This window comes from Plectropomus leopardus, chromosome 7 (assembly GCF_026936395.1).
Source record: "Plectropomus leopardus strain MGB_pleo_1.0 chromosome 7, ASM2693639v1, whole genome shotgun sequence".
NCBI lineage: Eukaryota > Metazoa > Chordata > Actinopteri > Perciformes > Serranidae > Plectropomus > Plectropomus leopardus.
The window spans coordinates 21,048,107-21,063,778 of NC_142182.1; the positions used below are offsets into that span (position 1 = coordinate 21,048,107).

General features: G+C 39.8%; 1 protein-coding gene across 3 annotated transcripts in view; it reads left to right on the forward strand.

Moving 5' to 3' along the window:
• poc1b (POC1 centriolar protein B) overlaps positions 1-14,274 on the forward strand; it is a 64,835-nt gene extending 50,561 nt beyond the window's left edge. The window contains exons 12-13 of one of the 3 annotated variants that reach the window (XM_042496702.2): positions 10,342-10,638; positions 11,797-14,274. In XM_042496702.2, coding sequence (XP_042352636.2) covers positions 10,342-10,638; positions 11,797-11,937 — 438 coding nt within the window. In that variant the 3' untranslated portion in view covers positions 11,938-14,274. Of the gene's footprint in view, positions 1-10,341; positions 10,639-11,796 lie in introns of those variants that run through there. The other 2 variants (XM_088080181.1, XM_088080180.1) reach the window with 2 other exon arrangements.
• The last annotated feature ends 1,398 nt before the right edge of the window (positions 14,275-15,672 follow it).

Genomic DNA, 15,672 nt, shown 5'->3' on the forward strand with positions numbered 1-15,672 from the left:
AACTGACCACCCTGGATTTTGTTTCATTCTCTCACTGATACCTGAAGCAACACACCAACATCAGTGCCATTTTCTTGGTCTCACTGAGTTCAACAGGGTCGCCTCCATGTGACTGTGTGTGTGGAAAAGAGTAGGACCCTGACTGCTGGTAACAATCAAGGGAAGATCTCTGGAGAGTGACTCCAGCTGTGTGAGTTGTGTTTGGGTGTGCGGTGGTAGTTTGTGCGTCTGTCTTTTTGTATGAATGGCAGCCAGTTGTACATGTGTGTACGTGCCATCATTAAAGTTTGCCTAGAATGTGTGTTTCGTGTCCAGAGGGCATTGTATGTGCGTTGGTCTGCAAAAATAGAAACATGAAACCAGGGCAGAGGGTCAGAGCCAGCTAATGCCTCCTTTGATTTTTAACTAGGATTTCCTCCCTTCATGGAGCCAGCTTCATAAAAGGCATAACATGGCATCCTGTGACCAGGAAATGCCCCCTTACCGTCACAGGACCAAGTTCAGTCCAACACAAACCATCTAATTCAGGAAAGGAGTGGTGAGGTTACTCAATGGATACACAATAGAATTAGATAAAGGTTTTAAAGCAGATGTCAGTATTTGTTGTCCAGAATGTTTCTAATTTGACTATTTTATTTTTGTATTTATTTGTATAAAATGGTTCAATTAAAATAAGTAATTTTATATCATGCATTACATAATTTTACATAATATGATGATTATGCGATCAGTCATACTGAATAATAATCATCATATCAAACGTAGGTGACATGAAGTGGCCAATTTCAGATTTTTATTAGAATAGTGCTCACTCACAGCACTGACTCACCAACATGCTCGCTGAGCACACTTCTTTTCAAATCATTTAAGACTCACTCACATCTATAGCCTCCCAGATAAAGCCATGCTGCCATGTCATCATGATATACTGGACAAAAGGCTCAGGAAGCAGTCAAGCAGTGGTTTATTTACCTCACTGTTAACAGATGGAGCTTGACAGTTGCTAATAGTCCATTTCCTGTGAGCGCCACAGAGAGCAACAAAGGGAACCACCCGCAGACCTGTTTGATTGGTTTATTGTTTGAAGCACTCAAGCTACTCTGCTGAAAAAGCTCACAAATATAACTAATTGGACTGTGTGTTTGTGTGTATTCCCACTGTTCAGATCAAACTGAAGGGATGTGTGTGTGTTTCTAACTGTGGGTTGTGTTCACGTTTCTGATCAATGAAATCTGACACTGGGACAATATTACAATTAAAACTAAGGCAGTAAACACGGTGCAACATAGACATACTTTTGTAAAGAAAACTATATATGTGTTTGTTGCAAAACATGCTAGAAATGGATATTTAATAACAAAAAAATATATCAGCACTTGGTCAGCAAGTCAGGGCAGTTGTTTGAATCAACAAGCAATTTTATCAAACCCTAGCAGAGGTACACAGTAACCTCAGAGAGCATTCAGATTCCTTTTTCAAGATTTGAAACATTTGTTTAAAAAAAGGTATGTTTTGTCATTATGGCTCATTGCGTGTACGAATGATTTCCTAAAGTAAGTTTAATTCTTTGTCAATTTTTCTATGTTTCTTTTTATTTATTTTAAACAGACAGTAGTTTAAGTGTCAAAAGCCTCATTCCCACTGCACAAAATAAAAACGATCACCATTTATGGAAACACAACCTGCAAGATACAATGAAGTGCTGCCACTAATTATCCTCCATCTCCTCCTAAGTAGCACTAAAACATTGATCCAAATGATACTGCACTGAGTTTGAAAGAGAGACTGAAAGCAAAGAAATAGAAGAGAAGTGACCACTGTAAATTTTTCACAGACCTCTGCCCATGCTGCTGTCTGCTGTTCACCCATTTTCCTGTTTGTCTGTGATGTCCACTGGACACACCAATACACCCCGCCCACACTGACAGAGAGGCATACTTGTCTGCTACAGTGCCGTGTACACAGTGTTGCTCTCTGGGCAGTGGTAAAGCAGTCTATAGCATATTTTTAGCTGATTTACCCGTGTTTAAAAAACATGCATGCACGTGCTACTTTTGGTGGGAAAGGGGTATTATGCCTTCTGCCCTCTGCACACAGCTCTTTCTCCATTGCTCACTGGGAACCTGCAGGCAGGTCTTCAAGCTCCGTTTTCTTATTTGAGCACGCCATTGTATGAGTCAGTCCGCCAATATGCTTATCTGCCTGCTTGTACTAACCCAAACATATGTTGCTAACGTTGTTGGTCTAAATGTCTCAGAGCAGAGCTTGTGTGTGTGAACTTTGGTTCGATGTTACTTATATCAGTCTACGTAATATTTATTTTGTGTGAGGCTGCGTGCACCAAACCGTGACCCCATCCTTGAGGGTTCGGTATAGGTAAACAAAACACCATATTTATCTGGATGCATTTTATTAGGGGGTAGCCAGCTCCAAACCTTCTTGGATGTCCAGTTCATACACCTTTTACCTGTTTTTGGCCTTTATCCTGCTGAGAAGCCCATTTAAATAATAGTTTTCACTTGCCCATGAATAGTGACTAAGCCTTATCTTTAGCTAGTATCACATAACTCTAATTTATGCCTTTTATGTCTAGACAATGCAAAACTCACCTCCATTGTCTATTTGCTTGATGTTTATCTCAGACAAGACGACTCCTTTTTTACTTTTCAGCATAACTTTATATACTGCTAATGATGATAAACTAACTGACAAACTCTTGACAGTTGCTGTGGTGGTTGAAGATGTCATCACTCGCCCCCGCATGTGTCTAGCCAGACTTTTACCCGCTTGTCATCTCTACACAATATCAGCCTTGAAAAGCTGTTGTAGCAAGAGGTTCTTTATTCATTATTTCCATTCGACTCGATTCCATTCATTAACCCCATGTCACGTGGATAATTAAAGTGTCACTGTAGAACTTGTGCAGTCACACTCTCACCTTAAGTAGTGCTTATAATATTTGTGACATTCTGGTTTGCATGTAAACACAGCCAGTGCTGTCCATCACAAGGGCAGGCAGCTCAGTGTGAATTCTAAACATCACAAGGCTGAGAGCCCATCTGTGTCCTCTGCAGCGGACAGGATGCTCTGACCAACGTGACAGACCACCTTATGAAGCGTGCTTATTCTGCTGATATATTTACAATATTTATTTTGCACTCATATATTCTATATTCATACTGGCTAAGTGTATTTTTGACAATTTACTAGAGCGAAAGAGTTGTCATTTTGAAGTAACATTGACATCTTACAGGATTGTTATTCTTGAAAAAGTGAAGCGTAGTTTAAGTTGTTGGCATCGGAAGATCTTTGCTCTCATCGTAAGGAGGATTTTCAGTGTCAAATAATAAACATCAGGCAGTTTTTTGAAGCCGAGTATGTGGCTTCAGGTAGAACTGGGAGGAAGGAAGGGGAGGTGCAACATCAGAGAGGCCCTTCAATTAAGATCAAACAGCTTTTTTATGTAAGGGTCACAGTGTCTGAGGTTTCCTGGCAGAAGAGAGCGCAGCTAATTCTGGTGCTCATGCTAATCATGTTTTTGATCAGACATCTGTGATTTGATTTGGGAAGGCTATTTTTGATCTGTTTTCTCTTGAGGATCTTTTTGATCGTAAACATCACTGCTAGTGTTAATATTTTAACATTGGCTTCTCTTCTGATTGCCATGTTTGGTAAATCTGCTGCAGTCATGTGCAATTATTAACAGTATGTGCAATTAGACATGTCATGATACCAGAAATTTAGAAGTCAACCATTGCAAAGAATTAACAAAATTTACTGGTTTCAAGAAAAGGCGGACCATCGCTGCAGCTGCACTCTGCCATCTTACATGCGTTGTTGTTCTTCCATGCTCATAGGCTAACAGCACGAGCATAATGTAATATTTCATAGCTTCCTGAAATTTAAACCGGGGTACACAGTATATGACAGTATAAGTGCAACAGCCCCACCCCTCCGCCCCAAGCTCAGCTAAGCTGCATGTTCCACCAGTTGAGACTAGAGACTGAGCTCTAGTGGTGCGTGCTGTGCACTACATATAATGCGTTTAGTAGAAAGAGGAGCACCTGTATTTATAGTAGTATTGAAAAACATACCTTCCCCTGAGATTTATAAATATCCTGGTATACCATTATACCGTGATACCGCCCAAGCCTAGTAGCTGGTTGAATATTTGGAGACATTTTATGTATTGCAGTAATATAAGCTGTATGCATGGTACACTATGACACATTTACTTGACTTACCACACAAAGTGTACATATTATATTCAATAAACATTGCAGTTGTCTTTGTCTTTACTCCATCAGCACCCCTCGTGACCTGGTAACCTTTCAACCAACATTCTGCACCGAGCCACTTTATCCTACAGAATCTAATGATGTGCAAAAGTCATCCATTAACAATGTCACGTAGAGACAGCGTTGACATTGTTGCTTCAGTATCATCACTAGGGCACTGTCACTTCACCCCCACTGCCTCCTTATTATCACAGCAGCTAGTTCCTGCTGTGCTCTGCCACTCTGGTCTAACCACCCACTCATCTCCCATTGCACAAAAAAAAAACCAAAAAAAAACACCAGCTTGCAGCACGCCATCACCACATTCCTGCCCCTGCTGGCCACAGTTACAGCGAGCCGTGACCCCTGACATTACAGAGCTGAGCAGAGATAATTTTATCTCCAAACTGACCCTTATAATCATAAGATTCTTGTTTTAGATATCATGCGTCAGCTCTGTGTGCCTTGAAAGTATTATAATCAATCTTCCTGTTGCACTTATTTTTGCATCAGTGGCACAGTGTCCTTATCGAGCTTCTTGCTAATATGCAGGATCTAACTAGCTTTAGTCAGTACATTTGATTATGTGCTTTGATTAAGATTAACTTGACAATAACATGCTCTGTATTTTCACATGATTTTGCACATTTTTCTATATACTTGACAGAGTAAATAGCTATCAATTAGCACTTTTCATTACTTCTAACTTGTGAATATCTTTCATGATGCTTTATTTTTATACATTTGTCGCTTAATTCTCAGCATTTTGCTGTAATGAGATGTCAGACTTCCTTTGAATACTCTTAATATGTCCAGTTTTCTGCTGCTGCTGCTGCTGCTGATTATTAGTTTCATAAAATCTAAAGTGTGTGTACTTTTATATGTTTGAATTTGCTTGTGAGTGTGTGCATTGATTTGACATTTAGGCCAGCCAGGGTACCCTGCCTGTTAAATGTTTGATTGCACCCAAACTTCCTGGCGAAGGGGGGAGAGTGCAGAGGGATGGAGATCTGCAACTGCTGAGTGTAAATGAGCTGAGCAGATGTTGGCCAGATGTGGCCAGGGAGGATGGGGGGTGGAGGGAAAAAGAGAGAAGAAATAAAGAGGGAAATACGTGCAAAAGAGAATCACCATCAACACACTGACAGCTTTGTTCACCTCCACTCAGGAGTTAAGAGTAACTCTCCCTCCTCCTTTCTCCAGACACACTCTCCTCCTCTCCCCCCTCCTTCCTCTCCTGCCTCCCTCCACGCTGTCTTTGAAGTGAGGACAGTGCGCAGGAAGCGAGCCGGAATCGATTGCTCCATGCATTAGCCCAGGAATGTGTGACACCCTCCTCCTCTTCACCCTCCTCTTCCTTCCTCCTCCATCCTCCTGACACATACCTCATTTATTTCCCCCCTTCTGCTCCTCTCTGTGCACACCATACATCACCTGCCCCCTCTCCACCTTTCACACAAGACCCGACTATTTTTTTGGACAACAGCCCAGCACTTCTTCACCCGGTACTGTTTATGAGTTGAGTCTAGACACTCATGTGTGTCATGGTTTGTGCTGCTTTTCTGTAATAAGTGTGTAATTCATCAACTTATCAACTACACATCCTGTTTAAAATACTTGTTATTACTGGTATTATGTTTACATGTATTTTAAAAGTCCAGTTTTAGTCGTACTAACACCATAATTCGACTTTTCCTACCATCATGTAAAAGTATTGAGTGTGGCAAATTGTGATGGTTCATTTTCACTTTTTCTTTTCTTTTTTTAGATTTCATATGCCAAACAATTAAAGTGGGGTAGCAGAATTCTTGAAAAGGCAATATAAAAAAGAACGCCTGTATTTGAAAATACTCCCTCCTCCTCTCCCCTCTCTGTCCTAACCCCCTCCCACCAAACCACCTTGGCCATATGTATGCACTTCCAATGGTAACCCACTGTTTCCCATACACTGATTTCTTTCATCTTAGTTCATTATAGAGCTCTCTCATTATTATCAGACCACAAATAAGACAAGAATTAGATAGCAAGCATCCCATGGTTCCTCTGCCTCGTGCCTCTGCGCTGTGGACTGCTTCACCCGGAGGAAAGCAGGCAGCAGCTTGGTAGACAGCCCTTTGGCTGGCAGCTGTAGCTGCTTGCATTCAGCCTGCACAAATCCCCCCAGCAATTTATGTCACAGCGGGTGGCCAGTGTTCATCTAACAAGGGGCTACTGTGGCTCAGATGATAGAGCAGATCGTCCTCTTATCGGAAGGTTGGGGGTTCAATCACTGAACCCCAAATTGCTCACGATGGCTGTCCCAGTTACCACACCTTGAACGGTAACCTCAGTGAATGTGACTCATAGTGCTACTATGAGTGCATGCCCATTTACCTACCATTTATTATGATATGTGTAATGGCAGCAAAAGAAGTTTGTTGGTTCGGCAGGGAGTCAGTGCTGTCAGGACCCCAGAGCTGGGGTTTGCGCTGACTGGATTTGTGTTGCTGTAGCTGCTGACTGGCAACCAATTTGTACAAGAGCTGCACGCTCTCCTTCCAGTGAGGTGATCTGTTGTGATTCCAAGCTCAAGCTAACATTACCTATATAAATGTGAACATGAAGCCACAGCCGTGAGCCTTATTTGGTTCCAGTTAATGGAAGGCCAAACTATTAGTGACATTTTCTCTCCATCTCTCAAATTACTCTCTAATATTGACACATTTTATTTTATTTATTGACAGACTCTTTTAGACTATTTTAAGAGTCTGTCTTCCTTAATTGGTTGCTTTGTAGTGTAGACAGTTGTTGCTAATGCTGGAATAGCAACTTTCTCTGAAGAATTCTCTCTCATTGGATCAAGCTTTCACCAAAAGGTCCACGCATCTGCATTTGTAGAACACCCAGTGGGAACACTTTCTCTTTGAAATGATCTGTGATGGCCAAAGTCTCCTGTGAAAGGCTAGATTTTCTAAAGGCTTAAAACAGGACTATGAGGTGTTAAAATCTTGCTTTCTCTCATTCCACTTGAGTTACAATATGCTCAAAGTTTATTCTGGGATTGTTGCCCAGTAATACCAAAATAAAACAGCCTTCCCCAGCTTTAAATTATTAATCAAAACAGATTAATGGACTGGTGGAAATGGTCATAATTTGCAGACTGTGTTTAAAGGGGAATAAAAGAATAATGCAAGTTAGCTGAAGAGCTTAGATGCCTCCGATAAGAACATATTCTGCATTTCCTGTAGCCCTACCAAAGCTTTTATATGTCAGTCACTTTATTGACAAATTAACAATTTGTTTAGTTTGTGAATGTTTTACATTAGTTAGTTTTGACTGGCTAGTTTAAAACTCTCAAGTAAAGTTGAGGCAGAAGTCTAAAGACTAGAAAGTGGCTAGTTTGAATCACATCCTCCTGTTTTTCTATTTGTCCTTAAGCAACACTTCTCAGCAGCTACCAGTAGAATACTGAGCCTGTACCCTAAAGCCTCTGTTGTGCATGTGTGAAACTATTTAATGTGAAGTCATGCTCAGTTGTCTGATGAATGTGGAAAATGTGTCCCTGGCTAAGTGAACATAATGTGCTCTCTTCGTTTAGTCTCCCTTTCCATGTTTGTTTGTCATTGTTTTTTAAATTTTGAAAAGGAAAATCAATTTGTTAAGACCACTCTTAATAAAAGGAAAGGTCAAATTTCCACAAAAGGTAAATTTTCTCTCGTTTGCTCTGTCGCTATAGCTTTCCCTGCCTTTGAATGCAAGTAACCTTGTGAACACTTCAGCCAGCAAGTTAGTCAGTTAGTCAATCGGTCACAGAGTCTGTCGTTCAGTCAGTAATCCAGCAGTGTGAGTCATCCACCTCCTTCAGTCTGCCAAGTTACAACAGGCTCAAGGCCTACTCTGCTGACAGAAGAATGAGGCAGGAAGGATGTTGGCTTTGTGGCATTATGTATCACCAAAGCACATTAGGCAGGCTAATTAACACTCTGATTCCTCTATCAGACAGTGAAATAATGCAGGCTTAATGTGTAGGGCTCCATTCATGGTCTGTTATTAGTATTATTCAGTGACGCTGATAGGTTTTCAATGTAGCAAGTCCCCAGGACCCACAGGTGGTCAGTTAAGAGAGTCATAAATAAAGTTTCTGTTTTTGATGCTTTGTGGTAAACTTGTTTTTGATGTTATATGAATATAACTATGATTATATACGTTTATCCTAAAAATGTTTAAAATTTAAATTCAAATCAAATCCCGTATCTGAAAACTTAATTTATAAAACCACTATGAGACTTTATATGTTCTTTTATATAAAGTCTCTGCACAAAACATGACAGAAATGTGACATCTTGATTTGATTGTAAAGAGGGCACCAAAATCAGCTACCCAATATCTAGTAAATCAAATGTAAGATGTGATCTTTCATAGAAAAAATAAATACTTGACCATTTTGAGAAATTTGCTCGTTCACGTACTTTCTGAGAAGAGTTTTTATGTTTTTCATTCACTCATTAAGACTATGAACAAAACTGGATGTGCCCAAACTGTAGATATATGGCAGTGGTGAAATATTTTCGTAACCCGGTACGTCCCCTGGACAGCAAAGCATCATTGGGTCATCATAGACAAGAGTGAATTCAGTATTTGCTGTCACAGCAGACATTGCCATGTAAGATAACATCACATGCTATCATAGAGTGCATTTAGTAATTTTACCCCATCATTGTTATAATGACATGCTATTGTTATCATTATTGCTGTTGTTTTGTTGTTCATTTTATTGTTATTTACGACATCTATTGCGCGTCTGTCTGTCCCGGAAGAGAGATCCCTCCTCAGTCACTCTTCCTGAGGTTTCTACCATTTTTTTCCCCCGTTACAGGGTTTTTTTGGGGGAGTTTTTCCTTAGGTGATGTGAGGGTCTAAGGGCAGAGGGATGTCGTATGCTGTAAAGCCCTCTGAGGCAAACTGTGTTTTGTGATAATAGGCTTTATAAATAAAATTTAATTGAATTGAACTTTAAAATGTCTGCAGTAAAAGCTTACATATTTGTGAATTAGGCTATGTTTTATAAAACCTAAAATAAAAAGATATTGTCTACCAGAGTTCCTTGGGAGCCTCTGTGTCGTGCTGCAGACACCATTGCCTTTGGTGAGCTGGGGGGCAGGTTTCAGAGGTGTGCATATCATTGTAACAAAAACAATGAAACACCACAGACAGTATGATAATAACATCCAAAACATAAGTTGTATAAAGTAAGCAAAGTCACGAGATGCCACTGTTTCTTTGATTTCAGCGTGGATTTGTTGTACACAATGTAGTGTTTCCAGGAGAATAATAGGGTAATAGTAATGAGCAAGTACACCATTATCACCACATACCAAATTATTTGTATCTTTATTTGTGCTCGTAATGAGTATGAATTGGAAGTGGGCAAGACTTGAACTAAAAATGGGTGTAACCAAACCAGAAGTTATTATTTTAAACAAGATCATCAGTAACTTAAGTTATTATTATTATTATTATTCACAACTGAAACTTTAACTCTGTTTCATGTGTAGACTTTGCCTGACACTTACAATTTAGAATGGAACTCCATCCAGTGCTTATGCTTAAACTGAGATTTTATTTCACCTGAGAGATTAAACTTCTTGCTTCACTTTAACTTTTTTGAGTGCTTACACATTTAAGCTCTTTGAAATGTTTTACAGTGGAAGCGAGTGCACTAAAATTTTCTTCAGAAAAATGTTACTGTTTCTAGTCCTTTCTCTGCTTACTGTACATTGAAGTGTACAGTGGTGAATCAGGCTGGATACTTCAGGATGCCTGTAATGGGGTATTATTTAGAGGTCCCATTGTTTTCAGTGGCAGGTACTCAATTAAATGTCAAGGTGTCACAGTGGTGATTTGATTTAGTGTGGGTTTCTTCTGGGATACAATACATTTGATGAGAGAAAAATTCATGGCAGAGCTTAGCACTTGTGTTTTTATGTTAAAGAAAGCACCCACACAAATATAGGAGGGCACCGTCCACTGAAAATCAATCAGCTGAAGACCAGTCTTTCTTTCTCTCTCTCGCCTTCATCTGCAGCTCTTAAATGGTCGAACACACTTGACACCCACACAGGCCGCCAACAGTCACAACTATAACGGTTTGTTGGCGCGTCACGTGACTACTTCAAGAGTAGAAGGATGGACAGAAGACGAAAGGACCGGAAGGGCATGTGCGACTGCTTGGAGCCAGACCGGGGCCGGCGAGGGGGGAAGAGGAAGGAGAAAGGAGGAGGAGAGAGGGCAGGTGCACCCTTTGGAAGTTCTCTCCGGTCATCCATCGAGTCTGGACTCCACCCTGCGGCACATTGTTCAACAGTTGGATATTCTAACACAGGTCAGTTATTAGTAAAGGTCAAAACCGTCAACTGACAGGGTGTGAAGTAGCCAAAAGGCATCATAAAGATGGGGAATTAATTACGAAAGTGAGGTGGGCCAACGGGTTACTGTTGAAGATATGAAATCTTTCTGTCTGAAATATTTTATTTCAATGTCACATTAACTAACGGAAATGTATTTGATGCACCATCTAGACTGCAAAATCTTTCTTCATAGGAAATTCAGTTAAAGCAGTTTATTAATCCCCTCTGTCAAACTCACAGCGATTTGCATCTGAGGCCAAGTCAAATAAAAAGACATAAAAAACAAACCAACACAGACGCCTGTAGAAGTAGGTTTATGGTTTACCTGCCCCTGTGTGCACCTGTTTCAGCAGGTGTCACCAGAAGCTGAACAAACATAGCTGACGAATGATTTGGCGAGCTGATGTGGTACCTGTGACTGGAGACGTTTTTGTTTTCAATTCATTTATATTCATATTTTTCTTATTTAATTCATTCATATGTTTGATTGAAAAGTACTTTGAGTTTGAGTGTAAAGTAGCTTGCCCTTTTTTACACAGAGATCCTGTGACACTGCTTTGACGAAGACACTTCATGACACCAGTCTTTCTTTTTCACACAGAATCAAACAACTTTGGCATCATGCTGCCCCCGTGTTTGATTTTAGATACAATGATGGCTTTCAAAAAAGGTTCACATCCTATATATTTATTAACAGCAAACATAAAATGCATACACGCAAACCCCTCAGAAAAGTTTCTATACATTTTGAGTTAACTGTGTGTGGGTTTTTTGGGGGGATTGGAGAATCACCTCATGAAGGTGTCTTCAATTTGCTGCTAAACTCATTTTGTATGAGAGACAAGTAGATATTTTCTATATCTTTTAAAAAGTATAAGTAAGATTTTACAATCAGAACAGTGCTACTTCCAGCACCAAGGTCAAAACATGTCCTGAAAAGACATCCTGATGTGTCATAACAACTAAAAAAACTCTTTTTAGCTCTTGTGATATTTTTCCACATTGGCAACAGGATTTATTTCAAGGCTGTCAGACTGATCTCTGCTCTTCAGATTTTCTACTTCTATAATTATTCTCTGACTACTTTATAATTATTGTACCTCCGACCCCCTCCTGCCTCCTCGAACACAAAGACTGTTTCAGTACTGGAGGAGCGTCTCAGCCTGACTGAGGACAAGCTGAAGGAGTGTCTTCTCCACCAATCCAAGATCTTCAAGGACGTGCGATCATCAGAGGAGAGGTCTAGGAGGGAGAGCGAGGACACGGATGGATAACCTGTCCATTTCGCTTGAGGATGACCACGCCCTTCCTCAGACTGCAGCAGAGACTGCTGGACAGGGTTGTGTGTGTTTGTGATTGTGAATTAGTGTCTTAGTGTGATTCTAAATGTCCACCTTGGTGGTCTCTCTCAGGGGTCAGTGGGTTAATCAGGGTTTGGGCTGGAATGTGTGTGTCTGTGTTTGTGTGTGCGTTTTTGTGTGTCTGTGTAATGGTGTAATGCCAGCATATTTTCTCCATGTCTTTCTTCACCTCTTAAGGATATCCAGCTGCACAGCAGAGCACAGTCTGGCTGGGACATTCCGTGTGTGTGCGCGCGCAGTGTGTGTGTGTGTGTGTGTGTGTGTGTGTGTGTGTGTGTGTGTGTGTGTGTGTGTGTGTGTGTGTGTGTGTGTGTGTGTGTGTGTGTGTGTGTGTGTGTGTGTGTTGGTATGGATGTTACATCGAATCAAGGCAGCTGCAGCTATGAAAACAGACGGTGCTTGTCTGCTGTATGACCTCTTTGTGTGTGTGTGTGTGTGTGTGTGTGTGTGTGTGTGTAGCAGTTGGTTGTTTCTGCAATTACATCTTTAATTGTAATTTGTTTGCATCATTTTTGTAATTTTAAAATTTGTGTTTTGCCTCAAATACATGTCCCTGTTTCCCCACATCATATAAATATAATGTATACAGATAAATGATATTCTTTATTGCACTTATTTTGTTAGTATTGTCTGTATTTCTGTCCAGGCAAAGGCTGATTTAGAAAAAAAATAAACTTACACTATGTTTTTTATTTTGATTGGAACTCATGTTCACAGAGTCTTAAGGACTAAAATGTTGACAATCTGAATTATGGCCCTTAAATTTTGAGCACAGTGAAATTACATACTTCTAATTCCTCCATTTTAAATCCTCACATTATCTTTATAGGTCAAAAATATTTTTTTTGTGCTCTGAATTTTATTGAGAAACTATTCCCCATACAGATGATTCATTAATACCAGTAAAAGCATGTTTTATTTGGATTGTTTTCCATATTGAAACTCAATACTACCAACAACATTTTTAAAAAAAATCAAAAATTGGGAATGATGCTTGGGAATGTTGTTGCTTAGTAATTCAAAATGTATGCGCCAAAACTTTGTGACGGTGCATTTTATGAGTCAGAAGTCAGAATTATGAGAGCATTGCTATGACTTAAAGAGATAGTTCAAATTTTTTCAAGTGGGGCTGTATGAGGTACTTATCTATAGTCAGTGTATTACATATAGTAGAAATCAGCTGGCAGGCCTCCAATTTAGAGAAGCAGGCAGGAGTACAGATATGTAATTAAGTAAGTACTAAGTAATGTGCTGCTGTTGACCAGGGCAATAGCAAAATGTATTTTAGCCACCTTAAAGAAGAGTCCCATAAAAAAACTTAGCATCATTTTAAGTGTACACTATATTTAGTTTATTTCAACATCTATACCTTACCATCAGACAGTGATCTCCGACGGCAAACTGAAGCTGTTTAGTTTCTCACTTTAAAGCCAGACAGCATTTGAAAAATGGATTTTCCTGCTTTTCCTTTATCAGTCTGTGACTTTGTGTTATTATGTAACTTTGGCATTTGAAAGGGTTATTTTGGATTCACCAAAGTCACACAATTACACAAACTAATGAACTGATCGAATCAGTGGTCGAATCAGTGGTAGACCAGCAATGTTCAGCGCGATAAATGACTTTGACGAGAGCATAGATGAGAAACTAAATCCAGTAACTTCTGTCAGAAATGGCAATCTGCAGCAAGATAACGCAGCAAAAAAAAAAAAACACATTTAAAAAATCTAAATATAGCGTACCATTAAACTGATATGATTTTTTTTAGGTGGCTAAGACATGTTTTGCTGTGACCCCCATCCACAACAGCACATTGCTCAGACTTTGTATTGGTACTCTGGCCTGCTTCTCCAGAAGTGTTGATATGCTGACTGCTATCTACTATATGTAATACACTGCCTATGGATAAGCACCATAAAAACCCCCACCTCAAAACATCCATACTACCCCTTTAATATCTCATAAAATATACTGTCAACACTATGACATAGTATAAAGTGAGACCTGCTTAGAAATCTCATAACTCTGACCGAGGAGGTTAAGCTTTTCATTTGGTGCCTGCTATTTTACATAGGAATTTAAGGGCAATGTTTTTAGCAACATAGTGAAATCTCTCTTAACTTGCAATTTATCCAAACTAAAAGGTTCATTATAACTAATTTATTATCTGTCATTTCTGTTTGGCTGGTAATGGGCTTACATACATCCATGTCACTCCTGCTTGTTATCTGGTAAAGCATGTTCATGTGATACGTGTCATTTTGCCTCTTTTCTCCACCAGTGACTGTGAAATGTTTTGGCTTGCTGTCGCCCAGCGTGGAGACTTTAGCTGTTTATGTTTTCACAGCGTTAGAGATGTGGTGAGCGATGCGGCCTGGTTGGAAGGAAGCAGTGAAAAAGCCACACAAAGGGGTAGCTCTCTGCTGGCCGCTGTTTGCTCCTGACTTTACTGGCTTTCCTCCTCCTGCATCTTTTTATTTCCCCAGATACAAAAAGTGGAGCAGCCTGCTGAGATGGGGAACCAAATCCAGTTCACCCACTGCAGAGAGGAGACTGTTGGAATGGTGGAAGACCTGAGGTGTCATGTGACATTAAAAAGACAAGATGCATAAATCGGTAAAGTACAAAACACAGCTTTTCAACACAATCAACACAACTCTTGTTTTAGAAAGCACATTTTATTTACACTCATTTCCCGTTCTAGGAAATGTAGGAAAAATGAATGTAAGAAAAATTACTGGTGAAAAAATTTTCAATATGGAATACATTTAAACTGTTGTAGATTTTTTCTAGGTGACTAAAATATGTGTTGTTCCTGCCTCTGTCCACAGCAGTACATTGCTTAGCTTCTTTGTCAGTACTTCAGCCTGCTTCTCCAAACTGGTGGCATGCTGACTGACATCTACAGTACTATACTATCTACTGACTATAGATAAGTAGCTTCTACAACCCCACTTAAAAAAAAATCAGATTTTCCCTATAAATGCTCAGGAGAATAAAAAGAATTTTGAATTTTGAAAAACAGCATAAAATGATGATTTATCAGAATGTATGTGGATCGTTGTTAGAAACCAGAGCTTATCCTTAAAAGGGACTCCTTGAAGAAATGTGAATCAGCCAAAGTGTACTGACTTTGCTAAAGTGTCCCTTAAGTGCCTCAAACTCTTCTTCCTGTGTTTCCCAACAAGTGGTAACACAAGAACACACAAACAAATTCAGTTGTAAAAGCTTTTGTGCATAAACGCAGAAGAAAAAGTTGCAAGCAAACAATTAAAGACCAGTTTCCACCTTCACTTCTACTTTGCTCTCATTAAGTGCACACAGGCCTTGTTTTGCATGGTGTGTGTGTGTGTGTGTGTGCGTCTGTCTTTAGTGTGTTGTGAACATGGTCCCATAACCTGTTAATAGTTTCCTGGAGGAGGGGCTTCCTGTTGATATTGAGGAAGGAGCTCTTACAGCCGGGGCTGTTGACTTGCCACCAGGCGAGCGCATGCTCACTGAACTGTGTGTTTGTATTTGTGTGTTTGTCATTGAGTTTATTGGCTGTGGAAGTGTTAGTGAAAGCAATGATCTGATATCTGTGAGTGTTAGATATATATTGATTAAGTCAGGAGGATGATATTGACCTCTAATCAGATATCAGTTATC